This window comes from Dryobates pubescens, chromosome 9, assembly GCF_014839835.1.
Source record: "Dryobates pubescens isolate bDryPub1 chromosome 9, bDryPub1.pri, whole genome shotgun sequence".
NCBI lineage: Eukaryota > Metazoa > Chordata > Aves > Piciformes > Picidae > Dryobates > Dryobates pubescens.
Window position 1 is genome coordinate 30,305,166 of NC_071620.1, and position 26,269 is coordinate 30,331,434.

Consider the following 26,269-nt stretch of genomic DNA (forward strand, 5'->3'; position numbering starts at 1 on the left):
GCTACATGGTATACACAGGTTGCAGGTCGTTATTTCTTGACTGCAGAGAACTTGATGCTGTGTAGCATTTAGATCTGAGGGGTTGCCACAACACATCTCCCACAGACCAGGAGGTCTGTGCTCTGAGAATGCAGTTTCAATCAGGAAGCCAACTGTAACTTTCCTGTAGCAGGAAATTCAGCTGATGACTCATGTTTCAAGGTAGATTACCTGACCTTTTCCCTGATCACAGGTTTTCAATATACAACCTGCAAAGCTTTTGTATTACTGTCTTCTCTCAACCAAAGGGTGTTTGTATTGGAGATTAATTTTGTTGTGAGGGTCCCAGCTTGGTATTCTCCACATTAAGTTCTGCATGGCAAAAACATAGGGCTTAAGAGAAGGATGTAACTGAAATGTTTCAGAAATTAAACTGATTGCATTTTTGCATACTGTTGTTCTTCCTCACAGAAGTTCCTCTGTTCTTCACAGGAGGATGATTTAGCAGGGTAGGAGCTGCTACTCCACATTTTTGTCAGCCCTTTCAAGACATGTAGAAGAATGGAAACATAAGGGTCTGTGTGTATATTGTCTGCACAGCCAATCAACATTTGTTTTAATTCTTAAGACACAGAGAATTGATGTCAATAGTTAAATGCCCCATGATTTGCAAGCTGACCCAATCAATGGAATGGTAAGCCTGAAGACATTTTTCTGTCTTATGGGTGTGCAAGAGGTTGGTGTGTTTCCTTTTGCAACTGGCAGTTAGAAGTGCTGGGCTAATGCAATCTGAGGTATTTTTGCAGTCTTCTTTTCTTCTACTAGCCAAAAGAAAGAGATCACCTCACCAGGTATTTTTAATTTTGCTGCCTACTAAGACTTTGACCTAATTTGCTACGAAGTTTTACACAAGGAAAACTTTGGCCTATAGTTTCTTTCCTGTGGGTGACAAATCATTTAAAGCTCCATCCACAACATTTGACATGATACTTCATTTTATAAGGTACTGAGATACTCAGGAAAAAAGGATAAGGGATTTATTCTGCCTGTTGGTGATGAGGCCATGCCTGTTCATTGGCTAAACTGGATTGAGCCCAACACTGATCAGTTTAACCCAACATTTACTAACAAACACTGAAGACAGTAATAAAAATATGTTTATTTTGCTTTGCTGGATTTGGTATTTGGAAGACATAAAACATTGCTATTTGGGTCAGATATTGGAGAACATTCCTGGGGCATGCTCGTGCAGGATGCTAGGCAGAGGATTTAGCAATGAAGGTACCAGGAAAGTGTGTAGACTTGTTTAGAATTACTAGTGAGATATTTCAGATTCTTATTCTTGGTAATGTCAGCTTTTATATATTGCAAGAAATGGAAACTTGTGGCTGTGTCATTTCATATAAACCATTACTCTCTCTTTGTGCCTTCTAGGTGCTGGCAGCTGGGGTCACTGCACTTACAGGGAAGCTGATGGTTCATACCATCACCTCTTCCACTGAGTAGTTTGGTTTTCAGTATTTTCACCAGCTCTGAACAGGCCAAGGACTTCATACAGCTGATCACACTTGCTGCATCTGTGTTTTTTCTCTGAAGCTAGCCTTCAGGTAGACAGTTGTTTTTGTATTCTGAAATACTAAACTGTGTACAGAAATTTCCATTTTGACCATAAGTTAAAGACTTTTATTTGTTGCCAAAAGACAAAAGTATGATACAGCTTGCAATTAATAGAAACTGGTTTGCCCTACTTGGAACTGAGGTTGTACAGGTAAAAGGTACAGTATCCGAGATATACAGGATGCAAACAAATAAGCTCCAGAAATAAACTGAGACCACTACCAGTATGGAATTTCAGTGGCTCCCAGGCATAAGGCAGTTGTGTAGTACGACAGGTTTGTGTATAAAGAAGTAGTGGATGTCAGCTCAGTAAATGCTGAATCCTTGTACATAAAGAGACACATAGGGTATTTGCTGCAGATTATACACACTCATTCTCTGGGAAGCTGGAGTATTTTGTTAGGCTCTCCAAGGTTCTGGCCAGAATGCCATGCTAAAATCTTCTGATCATGCAGAAAGGCACCCGTGAGCTTCAAGCTCCTAAGACCTCTAAAGCCCTGACATATTTTCCTATTTTCAGTACCTAAAACAGCATTATATATGAAACATATATATAAAACAGATTATACACTTTAAAAATCTTTAAACATATCACATGATTGTTATGTATGTCTTCTCCTCCTCATTCAAAAGCTGCATTGCAAGTTTTCTGGCTAATGGTTAGAAGGAGATACTTTTGTTTAAATAGCTTAATCCTTTGTCTATTAATAGATGTCTCTAAACAAACGGGTTCTGACCTTCTATTTAACAACAGAACTGGGTAAACTCAGCTGTTCAGGAACATGCCCTTTGGTGCCCAGAAGTATTTTATTACATTATCTTTGAAAAACAAGACTTCAGTGGAGGAGGAGCTTTGCAAGAACAACTTAGTACACATGCATAAAGAATAACTGGGTTATTACAAGTTATTACAACAAGGGACTGCATCAGCACAGAGAAACCCACGCAAGGATGCGTATCTGGTGATCCTCTGCTTTAAGAGACAAAAGTCTCTTCCAAGAGTATTTCTAGACCACTTCCAAAAGATTTCTTCTGCCTGAAGTTAAGATTTTTCTAATTACTAATGATTATGCCAATCTCAAGAAATACGATTAAATGACTCCCCAGTTTCTCTGGGATTGATTAAATGGGAAAGGCAGAATCAAGACAGGAGCATTAATTTTCTACAGGAGTGAAACATGGACTAGAGCAGGAACTGATCTGCAAATGCTAAATTCTCTTTCATGGAGAAGTACACCTGCCAAAGAACAGTATGCTTTGCGTTGGGTTGTGGCGAATAAAGAAAAGGAAAGGATGGTCAGCATTGAAATGCTCTTCCAGAACCATGCAGAGCATAGCAATGCCAGCAGTAGCAGCTGCGGCTTCTGTGCCTTCCTCATTCACTTCTACAAAAGCCTTGTGGACAATTTTAGAGATAAAGAGGTCACGTGCCCCTGACATTCCTGACAAGTCAGCCTTGCCACTGTCAAATAAATCCAACAAGCCCATAGTGGCTAAATCCGATTCAAGGTCATAGCTTTCTTCTAGCTTGAACTTGGGCAAACGCACGTGAACATCAGTGGAATATAGATGCTCTGGACATGTCCATTCCTGGAGCTTCTCTAAGGTAAGCTGCTTTTCCAGCTAGAATTAAGAAGACAAGAGATCATTACACATCACCAGCGCGGAAATACTCCATTTTCAGTAACATTTACAAGGGTTTTATAGAGCACTATACAAATCAGACCATGCCCATATTGTTGATAGCTCCATGAAGTGGAAACAAATGCCATTCAAATTCAGTGGAGTCACTGCAGTTTTTACATTACAAACTAAGGCAAACATTTTGCTTCTTGCTGCAGCATACAGAAGGGAAACTGACAGGAACTGAACTTAGTCATTCTTTCAAGTAACAAAAGTCTATCAAAGACATTGACGACTCATAGAATGGTTTGGGTTGGAAGGGACCTCCAAAGGTTGTCTAGTTCAACCTCTCTACAGTGAGCAGGGACATCCTCCATTAGATCAGGTTGCCCAGAGCTCCATTGAAAAGCTGATGTGTTCCTGGTCATTTAATGGAAAACAGTCTCACTACTTTGAGGCTAAGAAAATAAAGACTTTGAAAGGTAATAAAAGTTATGTAAGCAGGGCAAGTTAATTCTTATAGTTAGCTTTGTTTTCACAGTCTCCCTTATGGTTCAGTTCAGCAAGCAAAAGGACACACAAATGCAAGCTACAAAACTGAACACAGCTTCTCTTTCTGGTGCAGCACATGCATGTATTCTTTACTGAAGTGGTAACAGACCATTGTCTAAAATTACATTTGATAGATACAAGGCTCTCAGAACGTGGATTTGCTAAAGCTTTAATTTTGAAGGCCTGAAACCTATCCATTAATTAAATGCATTAACTTAGGTGGGTCACCTTCTGCAGTCCAGTGGAGTCATCTTCAATGTCATCAGGTAACAGGATGATCATGCTAAGTTCTTCTTGCTCATAAGGCAGCTCTAGAACACGGATCTTCACTTCAGGGATGTACGTGAAACGGAATTTGTTTTTCTGATACATCATTTTCACTGTCTTTCTTTCATTCTGGGTGGATGGATGGATGGATGAAAGGTACCCAAAGTAACAGTTGAGAAGATAGTAATTTAAAAAACTTTTAGGAAAAAAAGTAATGTAACAATTGCATTATTGAAAAAGACTTCCTCCATCGTATCAGGTAACTATAAAGGTGCCTTCATCAGTAATAACAGGTTCTTCTGATGACTTAATGAGTTGCTGTTAGATTTGGTTCTCCTTTGGCTTCTATAGCACAACCCTCACAAAACCTGAAAAATTTATTCAAGACACTGTACCTTTGTATTGTTCTAGCCTAAAAGATGACAATGTTTGAAGTCAAAAAAGGTCAACCCTGTTCAGCATACAGATGCCTGTATAGAGTATCCTGTAATTCTTAATTGTTATTTTAGCTGTAAGCAAAACTTCACTTTAGCACCTATATTATGTGACCTTTTCATTTAACATACACTAGCAAGACATCTCTATCTTACCTTACTCAAACTAAATGGCATGTCAGTGGTGTCAGCTTCTCGAAATTTCTCTGCCCAGTTCCCTTTGAAATAAATAGCATTCACCAGTACAAGCTTGGTCATACTATCAACTGAGCCTTCAGACAGCAGATCAGGGATTTTACCTTCAGAGAGGGCAGGAAAAAAAAAAGTCAAAACTAAGTCTTGTAGTAAGTTGACAGCATGTAAAACATACACGAAGAAACTGATGCTGCAGAAATACTGTAGCTATAGAACCCTAGTTCAGTAATTAAGTGTATTTCAGTACATGTCTCTTCACCAAACTTTTCACACTATTATAAACTTTTGCTATCATTTGATTAAAGTGTAATCTTTTTAGCTCAACCTGTCATGTATGACTCATCATACAAGAACTAGGAAACAGTCACACTTAGGACTACTGAATTTAGAACTATATATATATATATACACACACACACAATATGGACCCAGATTGGCTAAAACAAATTCTTATGAGCATAAATCTGTGTTTAGCCCTCTCTCTTGCACTTGTCAGCCTGAACACAAAACAGCAAAAAAAGTCTCTGGACTTTGGGAACTGTTTAAGTGTCTTGCTTAAGTACTTTCCGGTCCTATCAGTGCATCAACTGAATATCCCAGGGAAAAGTCAAATTGTTCTAAAGGCAGCAGAGAATAAAGCCTATTCCTGCTCTCAAAGTGTGAAACACTGCCAGTTACTTTATTAGGCAAAATGGTTTACCTTCAGTTTTCTCCTTTACCCACTGGTTAATTTCTTTCCTGGCTTCATCAGAAGCCTGAACAAAATCAACTGGAGCCAAGTCAGCGCCATATAATTTCTGAGTATTAGTCAGGAAATCCTAGATTTTGGAACGATAAGAAGCACTCTTATTGCATGCAGATAAGAAAGCATCTCTTTATGATGTAGATAAGGTGCCCATCAAACAGATTATTACCTGCTCTAAGGTGGGGCTCTAACAGAGCATTGCTTGGGGCGTTTTCTGAGGTTGCTGGGTTTTTTTCTGTCTCAGAATAAGCCTCAGAGGACATCTGTCACGTATACACCTGATGGAGTGCTTACTACAGGTGTGGTAATAGTTACCTGTCATGCTACTGAGACAGGCTCAAGCAGAGCTAGGATAAAACAAAACTCTCCAAAAGAGCTGAAGAGGGCCAGCCTGGTCTAGTGTGGGGTGTCCCTGCCCATGGCAGCGGGGTTGGAACTAGATGATGCTTGTGGTCCCTTCCAACCCTGACTGATACTATGATACTATGAAAACAGCAGCCTAGGTACACCTTATACAAGGGTGTGACTCCCCAATGAAGAGGCATGTTGTTTAGCCATGTTGGGCATCCCCTCCCAAACCAATGCAGTGTTTTCAAAAATACTTAAATAATGTGGTGCTAGACCAATGGAAGCCCTAAAAAAACCTGATTGCAACAGACACAGCTGGTTGCATCCTAAAAAGCTGCTTGCAACAGAGTGGGCTGTTATGACAGTTACTGTAAACTAAGAACACAGACAAGAAGTTTTGAGCCCAAGAGCAGCAGAATCAAACAAGCAATGAAAGTCTTTTACTGTGTTCACGGCTCATAGGTGAGAGGCACAGATGCCTACACATCTGGAAATAACTGTGCATGTATACAAAACTAACACTGACTGCCCAGTAACGCTTAGAAATATGCCTAGAAATATTTCTGCTTTATAAATACTCTAAGACACTGCACTTTCCCACCAGGCCTCACCACACCATCACGGTCTGCACCAACGTACCGGCAAAAAGCTGTAGGTCTTCTCTCCATAAAGCCGATTGGCGAGCCGTAAGAGGTAGGGAGCATTGCTTCTGTTTACATCCATAGTCAGGCTCTGAAATCTTGAATGAACATCTTCAACTTTGTCAAAATGAAGTGTCTGAAATAAAAGAAGCAAATTAGCTGCTGCTAATACTGTCTTAAGAGACCATACGGTGTACCTATAGGGTGGGTCTGATCCAGCAGGTAGGCAGGTTGAAGAAAGAGGCTGGAAGCTGCTCAGAGACTTCTGTAAGCCTCCAAGAATGAATGACACTGTTTCCTGGTGCTATACTGCCTGTGTCAATCTCTTGTATTAACTCCTGGTTTATACCTAGACACAGCTGAAGCCTTTGATCATAACCCCAAGTCCTGTTCATGACTTCCCTCTGTGGGCTTCTGGGCACACAGGCTCATTCCCAGGTGGGTAAACTGACAAGAGACAAGGCCACAGAAACACTCAGGCTGTCTTGCTTCCCCACTTTGGCCAAAGGTAACTTGAGGTTTCTCTTTTCAGGGCATAAAATCAAAATCAGCACAAGTGAGGTCTTGAGAAATCCTAGAAAATTATCTTTTACAGTTTTATGAAAATAGAACTGCTTAGATACATTAAAACACAGCATCATCTTAAAAATCAAATGCATTACTGCAGTTTCTCTTTCCCAAAGGCAAACTGGCTGGTCAGGGCTCACAGATGCAAGAGCCAGACCTCACAGGCAGGGAACAGCAAACCGAAGCAGGGATGTTCACATGCAAACTGAAGTCATGCATTTCTCAGTAGGGAAGTGCTGTGAAACACCCACTGGATTAAAAGGAAGATCCTCAGTTTATCTCATTAGTTTTTTTGGCCAGGACTTTCTGCGTGTGTTAATGCACATTTGAACAAACACATCATGGAGCAAAACCAAACTTAAAATAGAATTACGATCCCAGAAACAAAATCCTGTATGCTTGCCAACAGCCCTGAACAGTCAACAATCACTGCCTTCTTCATTAATTATGTTGTCCTAAGTAAAGCACTATGGTATGGGAACATGGATTATTGAAGGTGACTGTGTTGAAATACTCCCCCATCCTCCCTGCTCCCCAGGTTCCTTTCGCATGATTTCTGCTGTCAGTAGGTTTATCCTGGGTGGGGCTGTCAGTCTGATTACATGAAATTTATGTTCCAGGTCTGTTTGTACAAGTAGTGAGAAAATAATTTTATTGTCTTATTCAGTAAGCACAAGATCAGCCAACAGCCCCTTCTAAAGTCCAGGATACAAAGGTGAAATTACTCGTAGGCAAATCTATGCTGATGACTGCAGTGGGAAGTCTCACACACCTTTCTGCACTAGCAGGCATTAACCTAGCAAAAGGAAACAATAAAAGTGACCAAGGCCCCTCCAGACAGGAGGCTTCAGGGACAGACTGGTCTACACCACTTCTGCAATTTAGAATAGAATAGAATAGAATAGAATAGAATAGAATAGAATAGAATAAGAATAGACCAGGTTGGAAGAGACCTTTGAGATCATCATGTCCAACCTATCATCCAACACTACCCAATCAACTAAACCATGCAACCAAGCATCCTGTCAAGCCTCGCCCTGAACACTCCCAGTGATGGCGACCCCACCACCTCCTTGGGCAGCCCATTCCAGTGGGCAATCACTCTCTCTGTGTAAAACGTCCCCCTAACCTCCAGCCTAAACCTCCCCTGACGCAGCCTGAGACTGTGCCCTCTTGTTCTGGTACTGGTTGCCTGGGAGAAGAGACCAACCTCTGCCTCACTACAACCCCCCTTCAGATAGTTGTAGAGAGAATGAGGATTGCTAAACTATCCTACCTAACTGCCTAAGGCTATGATGAAAATAAACACCTGGGCTCAGCTCCTTCGAGATATCCCAAGTGCCTAGCTGTAACTAAGATACAAATACTTAGCAGCATCATCATGGATTATCACAGTGGTTATGCTTTAAAGATGAAACTAAAGATTACCACCGTGTTCCTTAAATAAATGCACAGTATTATTAGCAATAAGTATGCCATTGGTGACCTGGTATTACAAAACACGAGTTCTTTGTCAGAATGTCTCACGGAAACTACTAAAGCTTTGGCTGCTGGAAACTCCCATCATTTTGAATGGGAGATTGATGCATCAATTAAATTAGCTGCCTACTTAAAGAATTAACATGTGAAATAGAATGAGAAACAGTGGCCATCACAAATAGGGGAAGAGGGCCCTGGAGCAGAGCAGGCAAAAGGTAAGCACACAAAGGAGCCTGAGGAAGCCTCAGTAAGCACGTTGGAAATCCCCCTTTCATGTTCCCTCCTCTAAAACACAACAAGTTTTAATGTGAAAAAGTGAGTTTTAAATTGTTTTTTACTAACCTTCAGCATCTGTGACTCTGTGTTACCTCTGGCCCCTAAAAGGACCATGGCCAGAGCAGCAGAGACACTGAGAGGAGAGAAGAACACGTTTCCTGTTGGGTTGGTCTCATTAAGCCTTCTGAAGAGGTCAAGTGCAAACCTGCTGTTGGTGTTAGCCAGGTTGTCCATGGTTGTATCTGAAAAATACATCAGTCAGATAAGGACATCAGGACACACTCTTAGAAAACATAACCTTGTGTGACTCAGAGTGAAAACTGGATTGATCTGGGTGCAGCTGGGTACAGAAACAGCAAGAATTTCATTGTCAGTGCATCTTCAAATAGGAGAACCAGACACACTGAAAAAGTTCTTTTCCCCTACAGAAATTGGATCTCTCAACCTTCCCCATCACACTGAATACATTGTGTTTTAAAAATGCCTTTCCTTCTAACTTGAAATTGGAGATACGTGTGCTGACAGAGTGGCAAGTTGAAGTCTTTGAGTCTCACAGACCAGCACACCCCACATCCCAGAGCGCTTCTGAACGGCTTTCCCCTCCACTTTTCCACTTGACTCCTGCACAGAGAACACTGACAGTAACTGCTGAGAGCGATGCAGACACCTTTAAACAAGCTGCCTGTCCTCACACCACAGGTGTCAGTCTCCTGACAAAGACTGAGGTGGACCATTACCTTCAGCACTACTGTCTCACCAGCCTGCAAAGTTGTGGCATGCTGCACCTCGATACAAATAAGAGTCCCAACCAGGCTGAGCAGCCCTAAATGAAGGGGCAGAGCCTGGGGTCTTGTTAGCCGAAGGTGAGGTACCAGCCAGCAAGGCTGAGATGAGGAGCACAGCAGATAGAGCCTTAGGGCAGATGCTGCACCCAGAGCAGTGATTCCTTTGGGAGAGATGCTCCTGGGAGGCCCCTGGAGTGGGATGGAAGGTGAGAGGGCTGGGTCAGGTATAAAATCCCACCCAAAGGCTGATAGCAGCACTGCTTGATGATGCAAAGCTTTCCTGCTTGCCCAGCTCTGATTCCCGCTTCTCTTGATTGCCTGCAACAGGACTTCTGGATTTGATGGTTTCTGGTTCCTTTCCTCAAGCAGCTGGATTTGTGCATCTGCCACCAGGAACCAGGCCAGCAGCCCAGGAAGTTACAACTGCTGTCCCAAGCCAGCTGCACGGAGGAGTCTGCATCAAAATTGGGTATTTCCACAGAGACTTCCTACAGCAACGGCAAAGTAACGTTATCTGCTGCCACTGCCATTCAGGTGAACGCCCCACACCTTTGCTCTGTTTTTTATCGAGCTCTGTGCCAAGAAACAAACCATAAAGCCCCAACAAACCCAACCGAAAAGAGAGAAAGGCAAAAACGACACCGCCACAAACGTCTGTTTTCACTTTCGGTTACTTAAGCCATGCCACTGTGCAAGCGCTGCGTCGTAAAAAGCCAATCTACAGCCCCCGCCCCATGGCTACCGGCAAGGGCCCGCCGCAGACCTCGCCGCCGCGGCAGCGGGACGGCACAGGCAGCAGAGGAAAAATTCCCACTTTCGTCCCGTTATCCCACCGGTCGCCTAGAAAGACCCCGAGGACAGAGGCTGTCCTGACCTCCTCCGGCCCAGCTTAGCCGTGGGCCGCGGCTCTGCCTGCCCACCTGCCTGCCCGGTGCTGAGCGATGCGATGCGGTGCGGTGCGCTGTTAAGCGGTACGGTCCTGAGCAGTGAGGTGCAGAGCCGCGCGTAAGGCAAGGCCCTACCGGGGCGGGACTCGGGGCGGGCCACGGGGCGGGGGCACCGGGAGAGGCGTGAATCTACCGGCCGAGGAAAGCGGGCGCCCCGGGGGCGCAGTGAAACCCAAGCCCCTCCTGCAAGAGCTACGCTGGTTTAGGAGGATTTGCCCCGGAGACGCCCAAAGCTGCGCGGCTGTTTCCCCATCGCGCTGCTCTGCTTGTGCTCAATGTGTAGATCACAGTTCTCTTTACTTTTATGAGGAGATTAAGAGCACCGAGGGCTCTCTCTAGTTCCACCCAATAGCTTTTTCTCCACTAGACGGACACGCCACGCACACTGCCTGCTCATGCTTTGGAGGCATAGCACTACCCCTTTAACTGCAGTTAAAGGTGATTAAACTGTTCCCCTTCTTCCAGTCGTGCTTTTGTTGTCTTCACCCGAGACAGCATGAGGCAGATTAGGGCCCTTTGAACAATCGCCACTGAATCGTGATTCAGAGCTGTGCTGTCCAGAAGAAACAAACACTTGGCTCAGGACCCCTCTGCTGCATGTCCTTTCCAAGGCCAATCCCAAACTCCACAGGAACCCAGGTAGGCATCCCAGGTTTGCAGTATTCAGAAATCCCACATTTACCAATGAAGAGAGTATCAAATGTAACACCTATCTACAAGAAAGGAGGATCTGGGAATCTATAGACCTGTCAGTCTGACCTTGGTACGAGGGAAGGTCATAGAGCAGGTATCTCAAGCACCATTATATGACATATAGAGACCAACCAGAGGATCAGGCCCAGGCAGCATGGGTTTATGAAGGGAGGTCCTGCCTGACCAACCTGATCTCCTACGACAGGATGACCCAACTGTTGGATGGGGGAAAGGCTGTGGATATTGTCTACCTAGACTTTCTACCTTTGACACCGTTTACCACAGAATTCTTGTGGACAAACTGGCTGCTCATGGCTTGGATGAGCATACACTCTGCTGGGTGAAGCACTGGCTGGGCAAACAGGCCCAAAGAGTGGTGGTCAGTGGAGCCAAATCCAGCTGGCAGCCAGTCACAAGTGATGTTCCTCAGGGCTCAGTGTTGGGACCACTTGTGTTTAACATCCTTATTGATGATCTTGATGAAGACATCCAAGCGTGTCATCAGTGAGTTTGCAGATGATACCAAGTTAGGTGGAAGTATTGATGTGCACAAGGGTAGGGAGGGTCTACAGAGGGACTTGGATAGATTGGATGGATGGGCCAACATTAACAGGATGAGCTTCAACAAGGCCAAATGTTGGGTCCTGCACTTGGGTCTCAACAACCCCAAGCTCTGCTACAGGCTTGGGGAAGTGTGGCTGGAAAGCTGTCTGGCAGAAAGGGACCTGGGGGTTCTAATCCACCAACAACTAAATATGAGCAAGCAGTGTGCCCAGGTGGCCAAGAAAGCCAATCACATCCTGGCTTGGGTTAGAAATGCTGTGTCTAGCAGGAGTAGGGAGGTGATTGTCCCCTTGTACTCAGCACTGGTGAGGCCACACCTTGAATATTGTGTCCAGTTTTGGGCACCTCAGTACAAGAGAGAGATTGAGGTGCTGGAGCAAGTGCAGAAGAGGGCAAGGAAGCTGCCAAAGGGCCTGAAGAATAAATCTTATGAAGAGCGACTGATGGAGCTGGGGCTGGTTAGCTTGGAAAAGAGGAGGCTGAGGGCAGACCTCATTGTTCTCTACAACTGCCTGAAAGGACAATGTGGAGAGGCTGGTGCTGGTCTCTTCTCACAGGTAATTAGTGACAGAACATGAGGGAATGGCCTCAAGCTACAACTGGGTAGGTTTAGACTGGACATTAGGAAAAAAGAATTCACAGCAAGAGTGGTCAGGCATTGGAATGGGCTGCCCAGGGAGGTGGTTGAGTCACCAACCCTGGATGTGTTTAAAGAGTGTATGGATGTGGTGCTTGGGGATATGGTTTAGGGGTGAACCCTGTAGAGTAGGGTTATTGGTTAGACTTGGTGATCCTAAGGGTCTTTTCCAACCGGAATGTTTCTGTGATTCTATGATTCTGTGAATTCCCACAAAGCTACACACAGCCTGGTGGTACTCTATTAGGAAATAATCTTCATACTACAAATGTATCTTAAACGCATAATTTGTGGTTTAATAAAAGGAAACATGCCCCACACCACTCTCAGTTCTTTCTTTATTTATTTCAGAAACAGAAAGAGCAAAACAAATCACATCACTCCAGTAGGAAAGATAATCCAGCTGTCTTTGGTACTATTCAGTTAAACTGAAGTGTTCAAAAACTATGGACAGGAAAAAATATAAGCATTAAAACTTTGCCATTTAAATATTGCATAGGCACCATATGCTTTTCCATTACATTCTTTGTTAAAGGGCTAGAACTAGGTAAGAGGTAATAAACCTCAGTCTCCCCTGGTGATAAAACAGTGCTTCTCACCCCAGGAATACCCTGTAAGGACATGTGGTGCAAAGACACATTTTATTCCTGTTCTTGCATAAGTGCTTGTCCAATTATCCACAAAATCCCTGCCTACTCAGGATGCTTAGCAATACTTAGAACAGGCTCACAGAGATTCCTTCCATCTCTAGGGAATGTATCAACTCATTAAATGTATCAGTGTGGAAGAAAAAGGGATGAGAAGGAGAAAAGGGTGGAGGGGAGCTGAAGATGTGCCTCAGCCTTCTTGGAAACAGAATTTAAGTCTTCCCTCACTACATGGTGGCCACAAAAAGAGAACTTGCAAAGGGAACTGCGCTAAGAGATTAAACCTTCACAGAGCAGGCGGGGAGTTTCTCATGTCAGCAGGGAGCTACAGACTCTGCACCCAGGGCAAGAATTGTTCTAAATGGCGGTTGCTGGTTATGTGTAAGTAGCTTGGTTATTCTTAGACAAGCCTGAACTGAAGACCCCAGAAATGGATTCAGGCACAGCTGCAAGAGACAGTGCAAAAGCAGTAGCCCTATTTTAAAGAAGGAGGAAGTTACTGTGTAATGGTGGCTCTGCTGTCCCCCTAGGGAGAGCAAAATCTGCCACAGAACAAAATGCTTGAGGTTTTGTTGTGTCGGATGAAGAAGAGGAAGGGATGATTGGCATTGAAATCCGGAGTGATCACTGCACAGCGCAGATTCATCACTGCTGCCGTGGCAGCTGCCGCTTCAGTGCCTTCTTCATTGACTTCCACAAAAGACTTGTGAACCACTTGGGAGAGCACCAGCTCATTCCCAGCTGAGATTCCCGAGAAGTCTGCCTTCCCTAAGTCAAATGCATCTGGCATTCCCATGCTGCTCAGAAGGGGTTTCAGATCATAACGTTCTTCCAGTTTAAATTTGGGTAAAGACACCTTCACCTGCGTACAGTCCATCATTTCCGGGTTGATCCAATCTATCAGCGTCTCATATGTAAGTTCTCTTTCCAGCTAAAGAAAACCCAAAGTTTACATAATTAAAATGAGAAGAGAGTCAGTTTTACACAGCCAAAAACAGGGACTCCTTTACATAGTGCAAAAACTGCATCTTTCTTTCAGGGTTTAGAGTGTCTCAAGCCAAAAGTGCAACTTATACTTCTCAGTACAGACTACGGTCCCAGCTGAGACCTACCCCATACGCTTTTTGGTAGATACAGCAGGGATCAGTCCCTTCCATGTAAAGTTTGCTTTAACAAAACATGTTAATTGAGGGTTTGTTTTACATTTTTATGTATGGGAAGCAAAAGCAAAGAACTGACAAGAAGATCATAAAGAAAGTGAACCCAGCTCTCCTGTCTCTTAACTACAGGATTCTCCTTCAGGCTGACAGGCCAATAAACAGTCTGCTTAATAACACCCTTTGCAGTCACAATGCCCTTACTGATAAATTCCTTGTCCAGAGCAGAAAATGACCAAAACTTGTATCTCCTCAACAAAAAAAAGATTCCATAGTCCAGTCTTTTTTCAGTCACAGAATCACACAATGTTAGGTGTCATAAGGGACCTTGAAAGGTTATGAAGTCCAACACCCCTGCCAGAGCAGGATCACCTAGAACAGGTCACACAGGAATGCATCCAGGCAGGTTTTAAAAGTCTCCAGAGAAGGAGACTCCACAACCTCTCTGGGCAGCCTGTTCCAGTGTTCTGTCACCCTCAGTGGAAAAGTTTTTCCTTATGTTCACATTCACATGGCACCTCCTATAGTCCAGCTTGCACCCATTGCCCCTTGTCATTATCATTGGACATCACTGAAAACAGCCTGGCTCTGGCCTCCCAACACTCGCCCTTCACATATTTGTAAACATGAATGAGATTGCCTCTCAGTCTCCTCCAAGCTAAAGAGCCCCAGCTCCCTCAGCCTTTCCTCATAATGGAGAAGTTCAACTCCCTTAATCATCTTTGTGGCTCTGTGCTGGACTCTCAAGCAGTTCCCTGTCCTTGAACTGGACACAATATTCCAGATGCATCCTCAACAGGACAGAGCAGACAGGGAGGAGAACCTCTCTTGACCTACTAACAACAGCCCTTCTAATACACCCCAGGATGTCATTCGTGGCCAGGCATGTTGCTGGCTCATATTCAGCCGCTTGTCAGAACCCCCAGGTCCCTTTCTGCTAGACAGCTTTCCAGCCGCGCTTCCCCAAGCCTGTAGCATTGCTTGGGGTTGTTGTGGCCCAAATGTCTACCAGGATCCTCAGGTCCCTTTCCCCCACACAGCTCTCCAACAGGTCAGTCCCCAGCCTGTACTGATACATGAGGCTGATCTTTCCCAGATGCAATACTCTACAATTGTCCTTGTATTGCATTAAATCTCTCCCCACCCAACTCTCCAGCCTGTCTAGGTCTCAATGAATGGCAACACAGTCTTCAGGTGTGTCAGCCACTCCACCCAGTTTTGTGTCATCAGCAAACTTGCTGACAGTGCACTCTGTTCCTTCATCGAGGTCGTTGATGAATATATTGAATAGTACTGATCCCAGTACTGACCCCTGAGGGACTCCACTAGATACAGGCCTCCAACTAGACTCTGTCCTATTGACCACAACTCTCTGACTTCTTTCCTTCAACCAGTTCACAATCCACCTTACTGCCCGATCATCTAGACCACACTGCCTCAGTTTAGCTGCAAGGGTGCTGTAGGAGATGGTGTCAAATGCTTTCCCAAGATCAAGATAAACCACATCTACTGCTCTACCATCCACCTAGTTATGTCCTCATAAAAAGTTATCAGGTTGATTATACATGACCTCCCCTTGGTAAAACCACGCTGACTGCTCCCAGTGACTTTCTTATCCTTGATATGCCTAGAGATAGCACCAAGAATAAGTTGCTTCATCACCTTTCCAAGGATCAAGGTGAGGATGACCAGTCTATAAGTTACCCAGGTCCTCCCTCTTGCCTTTTCTGAAGGCTGGAGTGGTATTTGCTTTCCTCCAGTCCTCAGGCACCTCTCCTGTTTCCCATGACTTAAAGATGATGGAAAGTGACCTAGCAGTGACTTCTGCCAGCTCCCCCAGCACCCATGGGTGAATATTATCAGGACTCATGGATTTATAGATGTCCAGATTGCCTAACTGGACCCTGAATCAGTCCTTTATCCTGACTTGCTCAGGGACTTTAGGGGTCTGGGGCTCCTGTGGACAGTCTCCAGCACTATAGACAAAGAAGGCATTCAGTAGCTCTGCCTTCATGTCCTGTCACCAGGACACCCACCACATTCAGCAGTGGGCAATTGCTTGAAAAGGCCAACATTCACCCTCCTGAAGTCCAGGGTTGTAATCCTGCTTGGCATTCTGTTTCTGCTGCACAAAATCCTGAACTCCACCATCTCATGGTCACTGCAGCTAGGGCTGCCTTTAACCTTCACCACTTCAACCAGACCCCCCTTCTTAGTGAGGATAAGATCCAACAGCTCTTATAGTTGGCTCATCCACCATTTGCATCAAGAAGTTATCATCAATGCACTGGAGGAACCCCCTGATCTGTAAATAGCTGGCTGAGTAGGCCTTCCAGCAAATATCCGGGTAGTTTACATCCCCCATGAGAACCAGAGCCTCTAATTGTGAGGCTGCTATCAGCTGCCTGTAAAAGGCCTTATCAACTTCCTTGTCTTGATCAGGCAACTTTTAACAGAAACCCACAAAAGTATCCCCCATGCTAGCCTGCCACTTAGTTCACACCCACAAACTCTCAACTCATCCACCCCTGGACAGAACTCAACACATCCTAGCTGCACTCTCATGTAAAGGGCAACTCCACCACTTTGCCTTGTTGACCTGTCTTTTCCCAAAGGGCCATAGCCCTCCATGACTACACTCCAGTCATGAGAGCTGTCCCACCATGTCTCTCTACTTGCCACCAGACCATAACCCCTTGACGGCACACAGGTTTCTAACTCCTCCTGTTTGCTGCCCATTCTGCATGCGTTGGAGTGCAGGCATTTCAGGAAGCGAGCTGAGCACACCGATTCCACCCAGGGGGAAGGAGGCCTTCTGGTCTTCATTAATTCTACCACACTGCCCCACTGGTGCAAACCCAGCTACAATCCCATCCCCCTTGGAATGAACCCTGCCCAAGTTGCACCCATAGCTGTTCCTGCCCGTGACTAACCCCACAAACTGCCATGGCGTGCCCAGATGACTCACCAGGACCCCTCCTGTTGGACCTTGTTTGGTGAGGCGCTCCTGAGGCATTTAAGTAGCCCGCTGAGACTACAGCTCCACCCACGCCGCACCCACCTCTCGCAAGAGCAGCTGCCTTGGTGAGGGGGTCACTGCTCACCACACGTATCCTGGCTTGGGGAAAAAAAAACACCCTGTCCACTGAGCACTGCTGCTCTGCCAAAGAGCCATGGGGAATGTTAGGCTCCAGACACTGATCTTGGAGGTTGATCTCTGTGATCCGAGAGTGGTGCCCAGTCACCAGACAAGAGGTAACAGTCCCTAACTTGAACACAGGAACTTCCATCTAAACATAAGCAGGAGCTTCTTTATATTGAGAGGGACAGAGCACTGAATAGGCTGCCCAGAGAGGTGGTGGAGTCTCCTTCTCTGGACTCATTCAAAACCCACCTGGATGCCACCCTGTGCAACCTGCTCTAGGTGAACTTTCCCTGGCAGTGGGGGTCAGACTAGATGATCTTGAGGTCCCTTCCAAACCCTATTATTCTGTGATTCTGATTCCCTATGAGCCTGTTTCCAGGTGGTGGGCCAGAGAACAGATCTATGGGACAAGCTGCCTCTTACCACATATGGTGCTCACCATAACTACAGCTAACCACAGTATCACAGCATCACTAAGGTTGGAAGAGACCTCAAAGATCATCGAGTCCAACCTGTCCCACAGACCTCATGACTAGACCATGGCACCAAGTGCCACGTCCAATCCCCTCTTGAAGTTCCAGAGCTGGAACTTCAGCAACACCAAGGATGATCATTCTCCTGTTAACACTACAAGCTGTGTCCTCCAGGAGCTCTTTCTGAAGCAGAGCTGTGGCAATCAACCTTTGCTCCTGAAGAGGATCACGTCCTCTTCTTGAGTCTCTGGCTAAGAGGGGAACATACAACTTGGCCAGTAATGACACAAGACACGCCAGTCACTTGGGGCAGGGAGGTATGGGACACTTCAGATGGTGCTGGAGCAGAACCACAGATCTGCATGTGCTATCAAGCTTTGTACCCTGGAAGGTACCTTCAGCTCAGAAACTTACACGTTCCAAGCCAGTGGATCCATCCTGAATAGCATCAGGGAGAAGGATGATCATGCTGAGTTCATTACCAACATAAGGGAGCTCAAGGATTTTGGTTTGGAAGTCACCAATATAAGTCATGTTAAATCTGTCCTTCATCATCATCATCTGCACAGGTTTGGTCTCGTTCTAAAAACGGAGATATCAAGAGTGAGTACTGTGTCAGTATGCTGGTCTCCAAATGTGAATTTTGACTCTAGTCAAATTAAACTAAGTACAACTAAATACACCAGAGTACAGCCCCGCCACTGTCTTCTTACAGAAGAAGGATCCCCAAGATTTAGATTTTATTTACTAGTGTGGCAATATCTGTCAAGTTTCCTTTAAAGCAAGGAGGCCAGGACAAATATTTGCTCTCCTAAGAACTAGTGACAAGCTTTAAACAGAGTTAGTAAGAAGCAGGGTGTGTGCTTCTTGGTTTAAATGAAGACAAAATAATTTCAGTGTAGAGGTTTTCATTTTTAGCCCATGTGGCTCCAAGTGCTGTAACAAAGAGGTATTAAAGTAATTTAAAATTAGACTAAAAATGCTAAGAAAGTGAGGGCATTATTTCGAATTCTTGAAAGTCACATAGATAGCAAAGAGGGGAAAGAGTTTTTCATCTCAATTAAGGTAGAAGGCATTTCATACAGCCTACCCAAGGCAGCCAAGCTTGAATGATTTGTTTTCCTTCAGAGTTCAATGTATTCATTTCAGAGTACTTCAGATTAACACAGTATTGTCAGCACATCATACCTCACTGATGTAAAATGGCATTTCTACTGTTTTCCCTTTGTTGAACTCCTTTTCCCAGTTGCCTTTGAAATAGATGGCATTCACCAACACAAGTCTGGTCTGTGAATCCAGAATCCCCTTTGGCAACAGGTTCTGAATTTTACCTTTATGATGCATAGAAGAACAAACAAACAAACAAGATGCATGACAAACTGCTAATTTTATCTGCTCTGTAATCAATACACAATAAGTAAGAGAATTAGGTACCAAACTGAGCGAGAGATCAGTGCTTGAGGTTTTTAAATTCACAGTATTATATGCTGAAATAGTTGTCTATTCAAGCCCTAGCTGCCACTGAATACAACAGAGCATTGTGCAAAATACTCACCTTCAGTCTTTTCCTCTACCCAGGCATTTATCTGATTTGTGGACTCCCCCGAGGCATGCACAAAGTCAGTCTGTTCTAGTCCAGCATGGTAGAGTTTCTGACTCGACTCTATAAATGACTAACATGGACATTCAGAACAGCTTTTCATATTTTACTCTCATTCACCCACAGATGATTCTTAAGATACACCAAGAAAATCTCCCCACTTTCCTCTTGCTTCATATAAAGCCATTAAAGTTTTGTCTGACACATTCTCACTAGGTTTTATACCACCCATTTGAAGTAGGCAGTGTGTGCTATTAAGTCAAACAACTCATTCACCAAGCCACACAGTTCTACATAACTGATAAATGATGTGGCTAGTTTAGGGTTGGTTTTTTTGGCATCAGTGAGGGAGTGTATGATTTTATAAGCTTCTTTCTATATGAATTTTATTGTTGAACCTCTCAGACTAACAGGAAACTTTTCATTCAGAGTGTAAACTAATTTTTCTTAGGGAAAAAAGTATACACTTTCTCTTTGACTTAAAATAGTTAGCTCTTTATTACATGGATTGTACTCAAACTTTGCATCTATGTTATCTACCAGACAAGCATTCCTCATAAAAAGAATTACTCTAAATTACTACCAGGGGAAAAAAAGTAAATTAAAAATAGACCTTTACCTCATCCTGCTTCTAGGGAAGCATCTACAAGAACATGTGTAACATAATACCTAGTATCCTTATTTAGATTTTCTGATAAGGAAAATCCTAAGTGTCATGTACTCCTCAGTGTGATGACCTCTGGATTTAACAGTTGAGAGGAAGCACAAAATACTGCCCCACGCTTAAAAGCAACACCAACACTCTTTTACCATATTTACACACAATCAGCAGAAGACAAGTTATGTCAACCATTTGTCCCACAGCCAAAAATATTAATTTATCCTGGAACTCTGAAGAATCTGATGAATTTCATAGTGCTTGGCACCAGAGGAACATTCAAATCCTAAGTTATCTCAAAAGGAATTTCTTCACTGAATTCAGGTACCAGGCTCTGGCATAATCTACTGCATTGGTAGGTCTCAGCCTATCACATTTGGAAAGTGCTTCCCAAAGCCTGCTGTGAGTCCTTTGACTTCCAAAGGAAATAGGTAGTAAGTAGATTATAGTAAAAAATGCCACAAATTCAATGGTTACTTACTGAGAGAAACTGAAATGTCTTCTCTCCGTAAAGGCGGTTAGCAGTTCTCAGGATGTATTTGGTGCTGGGATTGTTAATTACAGGAAGAAGTGATTGATAGTTATTGTGAGCATCCTCAGCTTTGTCCAGAGAAAGCACCTGTAGACAACAAACATCTGAGCAAGAGTCCATGCCTTCTCTAAACACGCTTGCTTCAGCACTTTTTTTCTCTAATGAGTTTTGAGTTTTAAAAATGCGACTTAGAGCCCAAAGGTTTTTCATCACACCTCCCATCTGGAGCTTATCACACAAGTCACATGTGATACACCCAGGCAGATGTTTAACAAGTAACAAATAAGGGAGAAGAGAGTCAGCAGCACTGAGTTTTCCTCACTCAAGTTGAGCATTAGAGAATCACAGAATGGTTGAGATTGGAAGGGAGCCCTGGAGGTTATCTGGTACAATCCCCCTTTCCAAGCAGGGCCACACCCAGGACCCTGTCCAGACAGCTTTTGAATCTCCATGTATGGCAACAATATAATGTCATTTTGGAGAACCTTTTAGAGATGTGTTTATACCCCTTTTCCACTTGGCAGAAGAGGCAAACATCATGACAAATGACTGAGTATGCATTTACTGCTGCCAATTGCACATGTAAAAATATGTCAAGTGGTATTTGTCGCCTGAGTAAGTTTAAAAAACACCCCAACTAAAGCAACTAAATGCAGCTACAATTCTGATGTGCACACAAGGGGGATTTTTTAACTTTTTTTTTTTAAATATATGCGCATGGCTATGTTTTCAAAGCATGTATAGTGTAGCATTAAGCCCAAAGAAGACAGAAGAAAGTATTTTGTATAGCTATAGATTCAATTCATCAAACCTACAAAACCACACCAAAACAAACCCCAACCAAGTACCACTTGTAGGAAGATCTCTCCATCTCAAAAAACCCAACAAAACCAAAACCAAACCAGACCAGAAAGCCCAACCAACAAAAAAATACAAGAACCTCTTTCACAGGAAAGAAGTTCCCCCTGTAAAACTAATTAAACCAGTACTGCTTATATATGTGCTGAAGGAAGACCTCTGCTCTCCAAGACCAGAATGGCTATAGTAGTTGAGCAACAGTTCAGGCCACAGACTGTAACTCAAATTTGTGGTTCACATGTTCCTGTCAAATTCAATATATTAGGTTTACTCAGACATACCTTTGCTATTTGTGCTTCAGTGTTACCTTTGGCACCCAGCAAAACCATAGACAAAGCAGAAGAAATACTAAAAGGAGAAAAGAAGAGATTCTGCTTGCTATTGTTCTCACACAGCTTTCTTAAGAGGTCAAGTGCAAAAGTAGTATTTGCTTTGCAGAGGCTGTCCATGGTTCAGAGCCTGGAAGACAAAGACACAAAACAAGAATGGCTCAAATATATTTGAATATATATGGTAAATTACTTCTGCTTTTACATTTTCCAATATAAACTATACAGCAAATATTGTAATTAGGTTGAAAACTTATTAACTGACTGAAAAGCCAATTTGGTGAAACAATCACCCTAAACCCCATAATAGCCACTTCTTAGGGATTTCATGTTTCTTTTTTGTGTTTCAATCCCATACCCATAGCAAAGGCAGCAGCTTTCACTGATGACATTAGACTCTACACGGAGTGAAAAAATGTTGCATCTTTTGAGATGATCAGATAGAACAGTATTTTGTTTATGGCTTCACAATTATTTGCCTTTAGAGGCAAACCAGAGCAAAAAGGCATCAGAATAGAAGAATTATCATTGCTTACCTTCCCTAAGTCTGTGTCTATTCAGGATTACCTTCAGCTTACTTAGATGTATGCGCGCTGTGTTTTAAAGCTGACAGTCTGGTAGAAGTCAGCAGAATGACTTGATATAAGAGATTAAAAAAGGGGGAAAAAAAAAAGAAGTTATTTGATCAGCATGACAGGTTACTGAAATTTCCTCCTGCAGTACAAAGGAAAACAAAAAAGTATCAAAGTCCACAAACGTACACAATAAAACAGCTTATAGACAAGCCTACAGTACTGCCCACTTCAATGTGTGTAACTGGATCCCTGTCATACTCTACAGACATCAATTGCATAGGTTAACTGACCTGAGATCAAACCACACAGCTATAAAAGGAGCAATAAATACTAAAAAGATGAGTTAACTACAGATGAGTAACTTTCACCAGACACTGTAAACTGGTAATAAGTTTTGTTCCTTCATTAAGGCAGGGCCTTGATATATTACTTGGAAATGAACACCACCTAATTCATACTGATTCATTATCTGAAACAAATAGGTGGGATACACAAGTTTCTGCATGCATGATGTTTCACCTAAGAAAATTAATAGAATAGAATAGACCAGGTTGGAAGAGACCTTCAAGATCATTGCATCCAACCTATTATCCAACCCACCTAATCAACTAAACCATGCAACCAAGCACCCTATCAAGTCTCCTCCTAAACACCTCCAATGATGATGACTCCACCACCTCCCCGGGCAGCACATTCCAATGGGCAATCACTCTCTCTGTGTAGAACTTCTTCCGAACCTCCAGCCTAAACTTCCCCTGGCACAGCTTGAGACTGTGTCTTCTTGTTCTGGTGCTGGTTGCCTGGGAGAAGAGACCAACCTCCACCTGTCTACAACCTCCCTTCAGGTAGTTGTAGAGACCAATAACGTCTCCCCCCGAGTCTCCTCTTCTCCAGGCTAATCAACCCCAGCTCCCTCAGCCTCTCCTCGTAGGGCTTATGTTCCAAACCCCTCACCAACTTTGTTGCCCTTCTCTGGACTCGTTCCAGCAAGTTAACATCCTTCCTAAACTGAGGGGCCCAGAACTGGACACAGTACTCAAGGTGTGGCCTAACCAGTGCAGTGTACAGGGGCAGAATGACCTCCTTGCTCCTGCTGGCCACAGTGTTCCTGATGCAGGCCAGGATGCCATTGACCCTCTTGGCTGCCTGGGCACAATGCAGGCTCATGTTCAGCCTACCACTGACCAGTACCCCCAGGTCCCTCTCTGTGTTAATGCATTGCTAGTAGCTTTTCTGGACTTTTCTCCTATTTCTTTTATCCCATAACTGGGACATGGGAGGCGGGGTGGGGTGGGGTGGTTGGTGGTGTTGTGTTGTAAAAAGCAATCTCAGATGGCACAATCTTCCAGTTCTGCTCTGGGCAACCTGACCTAGTGGAGGGTGTCCCTGCCCATGGCAGGAGGGTTGGAACTAAATGATCCTTGGGGTCCATTCAAACCCTGAGAATTCTGTGATTCTGTGAAATATCAACTACATGTCTTTTACAGAAGTCGGTGGCCCTTAGCCTATTCAGTTCTTGTTGGCTACACTGACTAGAATTTTCCTACAGTACTAAGGATTTTTGACCTGGAGGTCAAAGTGAACATGACTAGTGACAGCAGCAAGCAGTTATTATCTAGTAAGTTTTTGTAGGGCTTCCATGACAGGCAAGAATTTACAGGGGGAGGGGGTAAAAAAAAGAAAATAAGAAAGATGTAACTCTCATGATTTGCTGCCTGAAAATCAATGCATTTAGCTAAATTGTAAGTAATATTTCAGCAGATAGGACACAAAGCTAGGAGTTCTATTCATCCATTTATAAATGCTTTCTCTGCAGCTCAGGAATAACAGCATAACTACTAACACCATTCTCATCAAAACCGTTCTGGAGACATCACACAACGTGCACACTTTAAGGAACAAACCCCATATGCTACAAGCACATTATTTGTCAGCCAGTTGTGAAATGTTTCCTGCACGACCCTCAATGATCAGAGATAGCAACTCATTCCTCACTCTGGGATCCCCATAGGTTCTAGAGGTGACAGGTGAGGAGATTTCTGGATGCCCTCACCCTGTGCATTCCTACCACTATGAATTTGAAGCACGTATTGCCATTAGTAGACACCTATTCATTAGTGCAGTCTTTATGGACAGAATGGCTGTTACCTAGACTAAACATCAGATACACACTGCGGCGCCTCTCCCAGCTACTGCTTGTGACACGGGGGAAGCCTGGGACGGCTTTCCACCAGCTTACTGCCCAAGAGACACATCACACCAAAACTCTCACGTAGATCGCCGCCCAGTATTTGCGGAAGCATCCCTGCCTGTGCCCCGAAGGAGTGACAGGACGACTGCTGCCAGCACAGCCAGAGGCAGAACTCAAGCGCGGAGCACTGGGCGTGTCCATCTCCACAGGGAAAGCTGCGCCTGTAGCTCAGACATCCCTTCTCCCATCCTCTGAACCAGTGCCAGCGTTCTTGAGGAAAAGAGGTTAATTTAGGATCTGGAGAGGTGGGAGTGATGTTAAAACATCCCGAGTGTGAGCGCACTGGTGGCTCCGGGTAACGGCTCTTCAGCAGCTGGCGGTGACGCAGCCCCGCCACTGCCCCACACCGCCGGCTCTCGGCCCTGTGTGCTTCAGCAGGAACGGAGAGAGGCAAGGAAGAGACCCGCCAAGAGCCGACCCAGCTCCAGCCAGTCAGGCTCAGGAACCCAAGGGTCTGGCACTCCCCTAGGCGAGAAACTTCTCCGCCCCCTTACAGGACACAGCACCATAAACAACGTTAAACTGCAGCATTTCCGCGGTGCCCCCCTCGCGTCCACGCATCAAAGATGTTCTCTACACACTACTGAGACTCTTGTTGACAAGAACCAGAAACTATGTCACAGAAGAGGAAAAAAAAGTACCGAAAGCATGATTATACAGCCTTTCGTTCTTTAAAAACATCACCAGCGCAAGCTTGCAGAGGAAAATGAGACCTTCGGGCCAGCCGAGCTGTTGCACTCACCCCTCCGTGCGCCGCGCACCGTTCCGGCCGGAGCTTTTCCCTTTCCCCGGAAGGATTGCAAGGCTGCGAGAAAGGGCGGAGGCTCGGCCCCTCCTCAGCCGCGCCCCGATCTTTGACCGGCAACTGCGGCGCTTCCCCGAGGGCCGCCATAGAAGGGGAGCCGCTGCAGCCCCTCTGGACAAAATGGCCGCTGCCCACCGCCGACCAGCCCTTACCTTTCCCTCCCTCTATCTCCACAGACCTTGCCTCGCCGGTGATTTTCGGATTCTGCCTCCCTCTCGTGGCAGAGCGGACAGAAAACACCCCCAGACCGTGGAGATTTTTTTGTTGTTGTTGTTGTTTTTGAAGCGAGGGTTGTTGTGATAAAAGTGAACTGTTGTGTCAGAGGCCATAAGGGCTGGCTCCCTGCGCGCATACCTGAGAGCCTGAATTAGGCCAACAGCCCTTACAGAGGTGTACTTATTTGTGAGAGGAAGGCAAGGGGATGGCCACAGGCCTTGGATAGGGAAGCTCTGCATCCAGCTGTGTAATCCAGCTGTAATGCAAGGACCTCTTAATGGGCTAAACTGGAGCCCCGTGTAACTGTTGCAGGCTGGGAGTAAGTGCAAAGACTGCACCTGGATCCGGGCTTTAATCATGAAGGTGAGGAGAGAGGCTGTGTCAGCACACATTTGTACGTGCTGCTGTGCGAGGAAGGGATAGAAATGCCATAGCTGACAGTGGTTGGGACAGGGATCTGAATGACAGCCAGAACTGCTTGGTGGATGCAAGGCATCCAGCATCCCCTTGTCATTGCCATGGTTGTCCCTCAGGGTAGCAAGGAGGCACGGGATGACCTCAAGTCCTGAGGTAACAAGTATCAAGATATAAAAGTATGGAAAAATCTGAATCAACATTTTTCTTGATGTTTTTGGACAGTTGAAACAATTGAACTGTTGATTTGTCCTTGGCAT

At 44.6% G+C, this 26,269-nt stretch overlaps 2 protein-coding genes and 1 long non-coding RNA gene across 4 annotated transcripts; 1 reads left to right on the forward strand and 2 right to left on the reverse strand.

Moving 5' to 3' along the window:
- Positions 1–1,289: 1,289 nt before the first annotated feature.
- LOC128897448 (uncharacterized) lies at positions 1,290–10,062 on the forward strand. 2 transcript variants are annotated; one of them, XR_008462390.1, is made up of 3 exons: positions 1,290–1,586; positions 3,124–3,202; positions 9,836–10,062. It is a non-coding gene; the product is annotated as an uncharacterized LOC128897448 (long non-coding RNA). The 2 variants fall into 2 exon arrangements; XR_008462389.1 differs by lacking the exon at positions 9,836–10,062 and adding an exon at positions 3,991–4,038.
- SERPINB1 (serpin family B member 1) lies at positions 2,470–8,962 on the reverse strand. The gene is made up of 6 exons (XM_009903808.2): positions 8,790–8,962; positions 6,400–6,537; positions 5,368–5,485; positions 4,629–4,771; positions 4,000–4,167; positions 2,470–3,219 (listed from the first exon to the last, which is right to left on the reverse strand). Exons 1-6 carry the CDS (start codon positions 8,955–8,957, stop codon positions 2,818–2,820), a joined length of 1,137 nt encoding a protein of 378 aa, XP_009902110.2. The 5' UTR covers positions 8,958–8,962; the 3' UTR covers positions 2,470–2,817.
- A 2,586-nt stretch (positions 10,063–12,648) lies between the features above and the next one.
- On the reverse strand, positions 12,649–25,497 carry LOC104303207 (serpin B6). The gene is made up of 8 exons (XM_009903809.2): positions 25,317–25,497; positions 22,285–22,384; positions 21,701–21,878; positions 20,511–20,648; positions 19,327–19,444; positions 18,960–19,102; positions 18,186–18,353; positions 12,649–13,927 (listed from the first exon to the last, which is right to left on the reverse strand). Exons 3-8 carry the CDS (start codon positions 21,866–21,868, stop codon positions 13,523–13,525), a joined length of 1,140 nt encoding a protein of 379 aa, XP_009902111.1. The 5' UTR covers positions 21,869–21,878; positions 22,285–22,384; positions 25,317–25,497; the 3' UTR covers positions 12,649–13,522.
- Positions 25,498–26,269: the final 772 nt, after the last annotated feature.

Coding starts and splice junctions, on each gene's coding strand:
- SERPINB1 (XM_009903808.2), bottom strand. CDS start 8,957: ATGGACAACCTGGCTAACACCAACAGCAGGTTTGCACTTGACCTCTTC. Junction 6,538..8,789: donor CAGAGTCACAGATGCTGAAG/GTTAGTAAAAAA, acceptor CTTTTATTTCAG/ACACTTCATTTTGACAAAGT. Junction 4,168..4,628: donor TGCCATTTAGTTTGAGTAAG/GTAAGATAGAGA, acceptor CCATCCACCCAG/AATGAAAGAAAGACAGTGAA.
- LOC104303207 (XM_009903809.2), bottom strand. CDS start 21,868: ATGGACAGCCTCTGCAAAGCAAATACTACTTTTGCACTTGACCTCTTA. Junction 20,649..21,700: donor CTGAAGCACAAATAGCAAAG/GTATGTCTGAGT, acceptor TGTTGTCTACAG/GTGCTTTCTCTGGACAAAGC. Junction 19,103..19,326: donor GGTAGAGGAAAAGACTGAAG/GTGAGTATTTTG, acceptor TGCATCATAAAG/GTAAAATTCAGAACCTGTTG.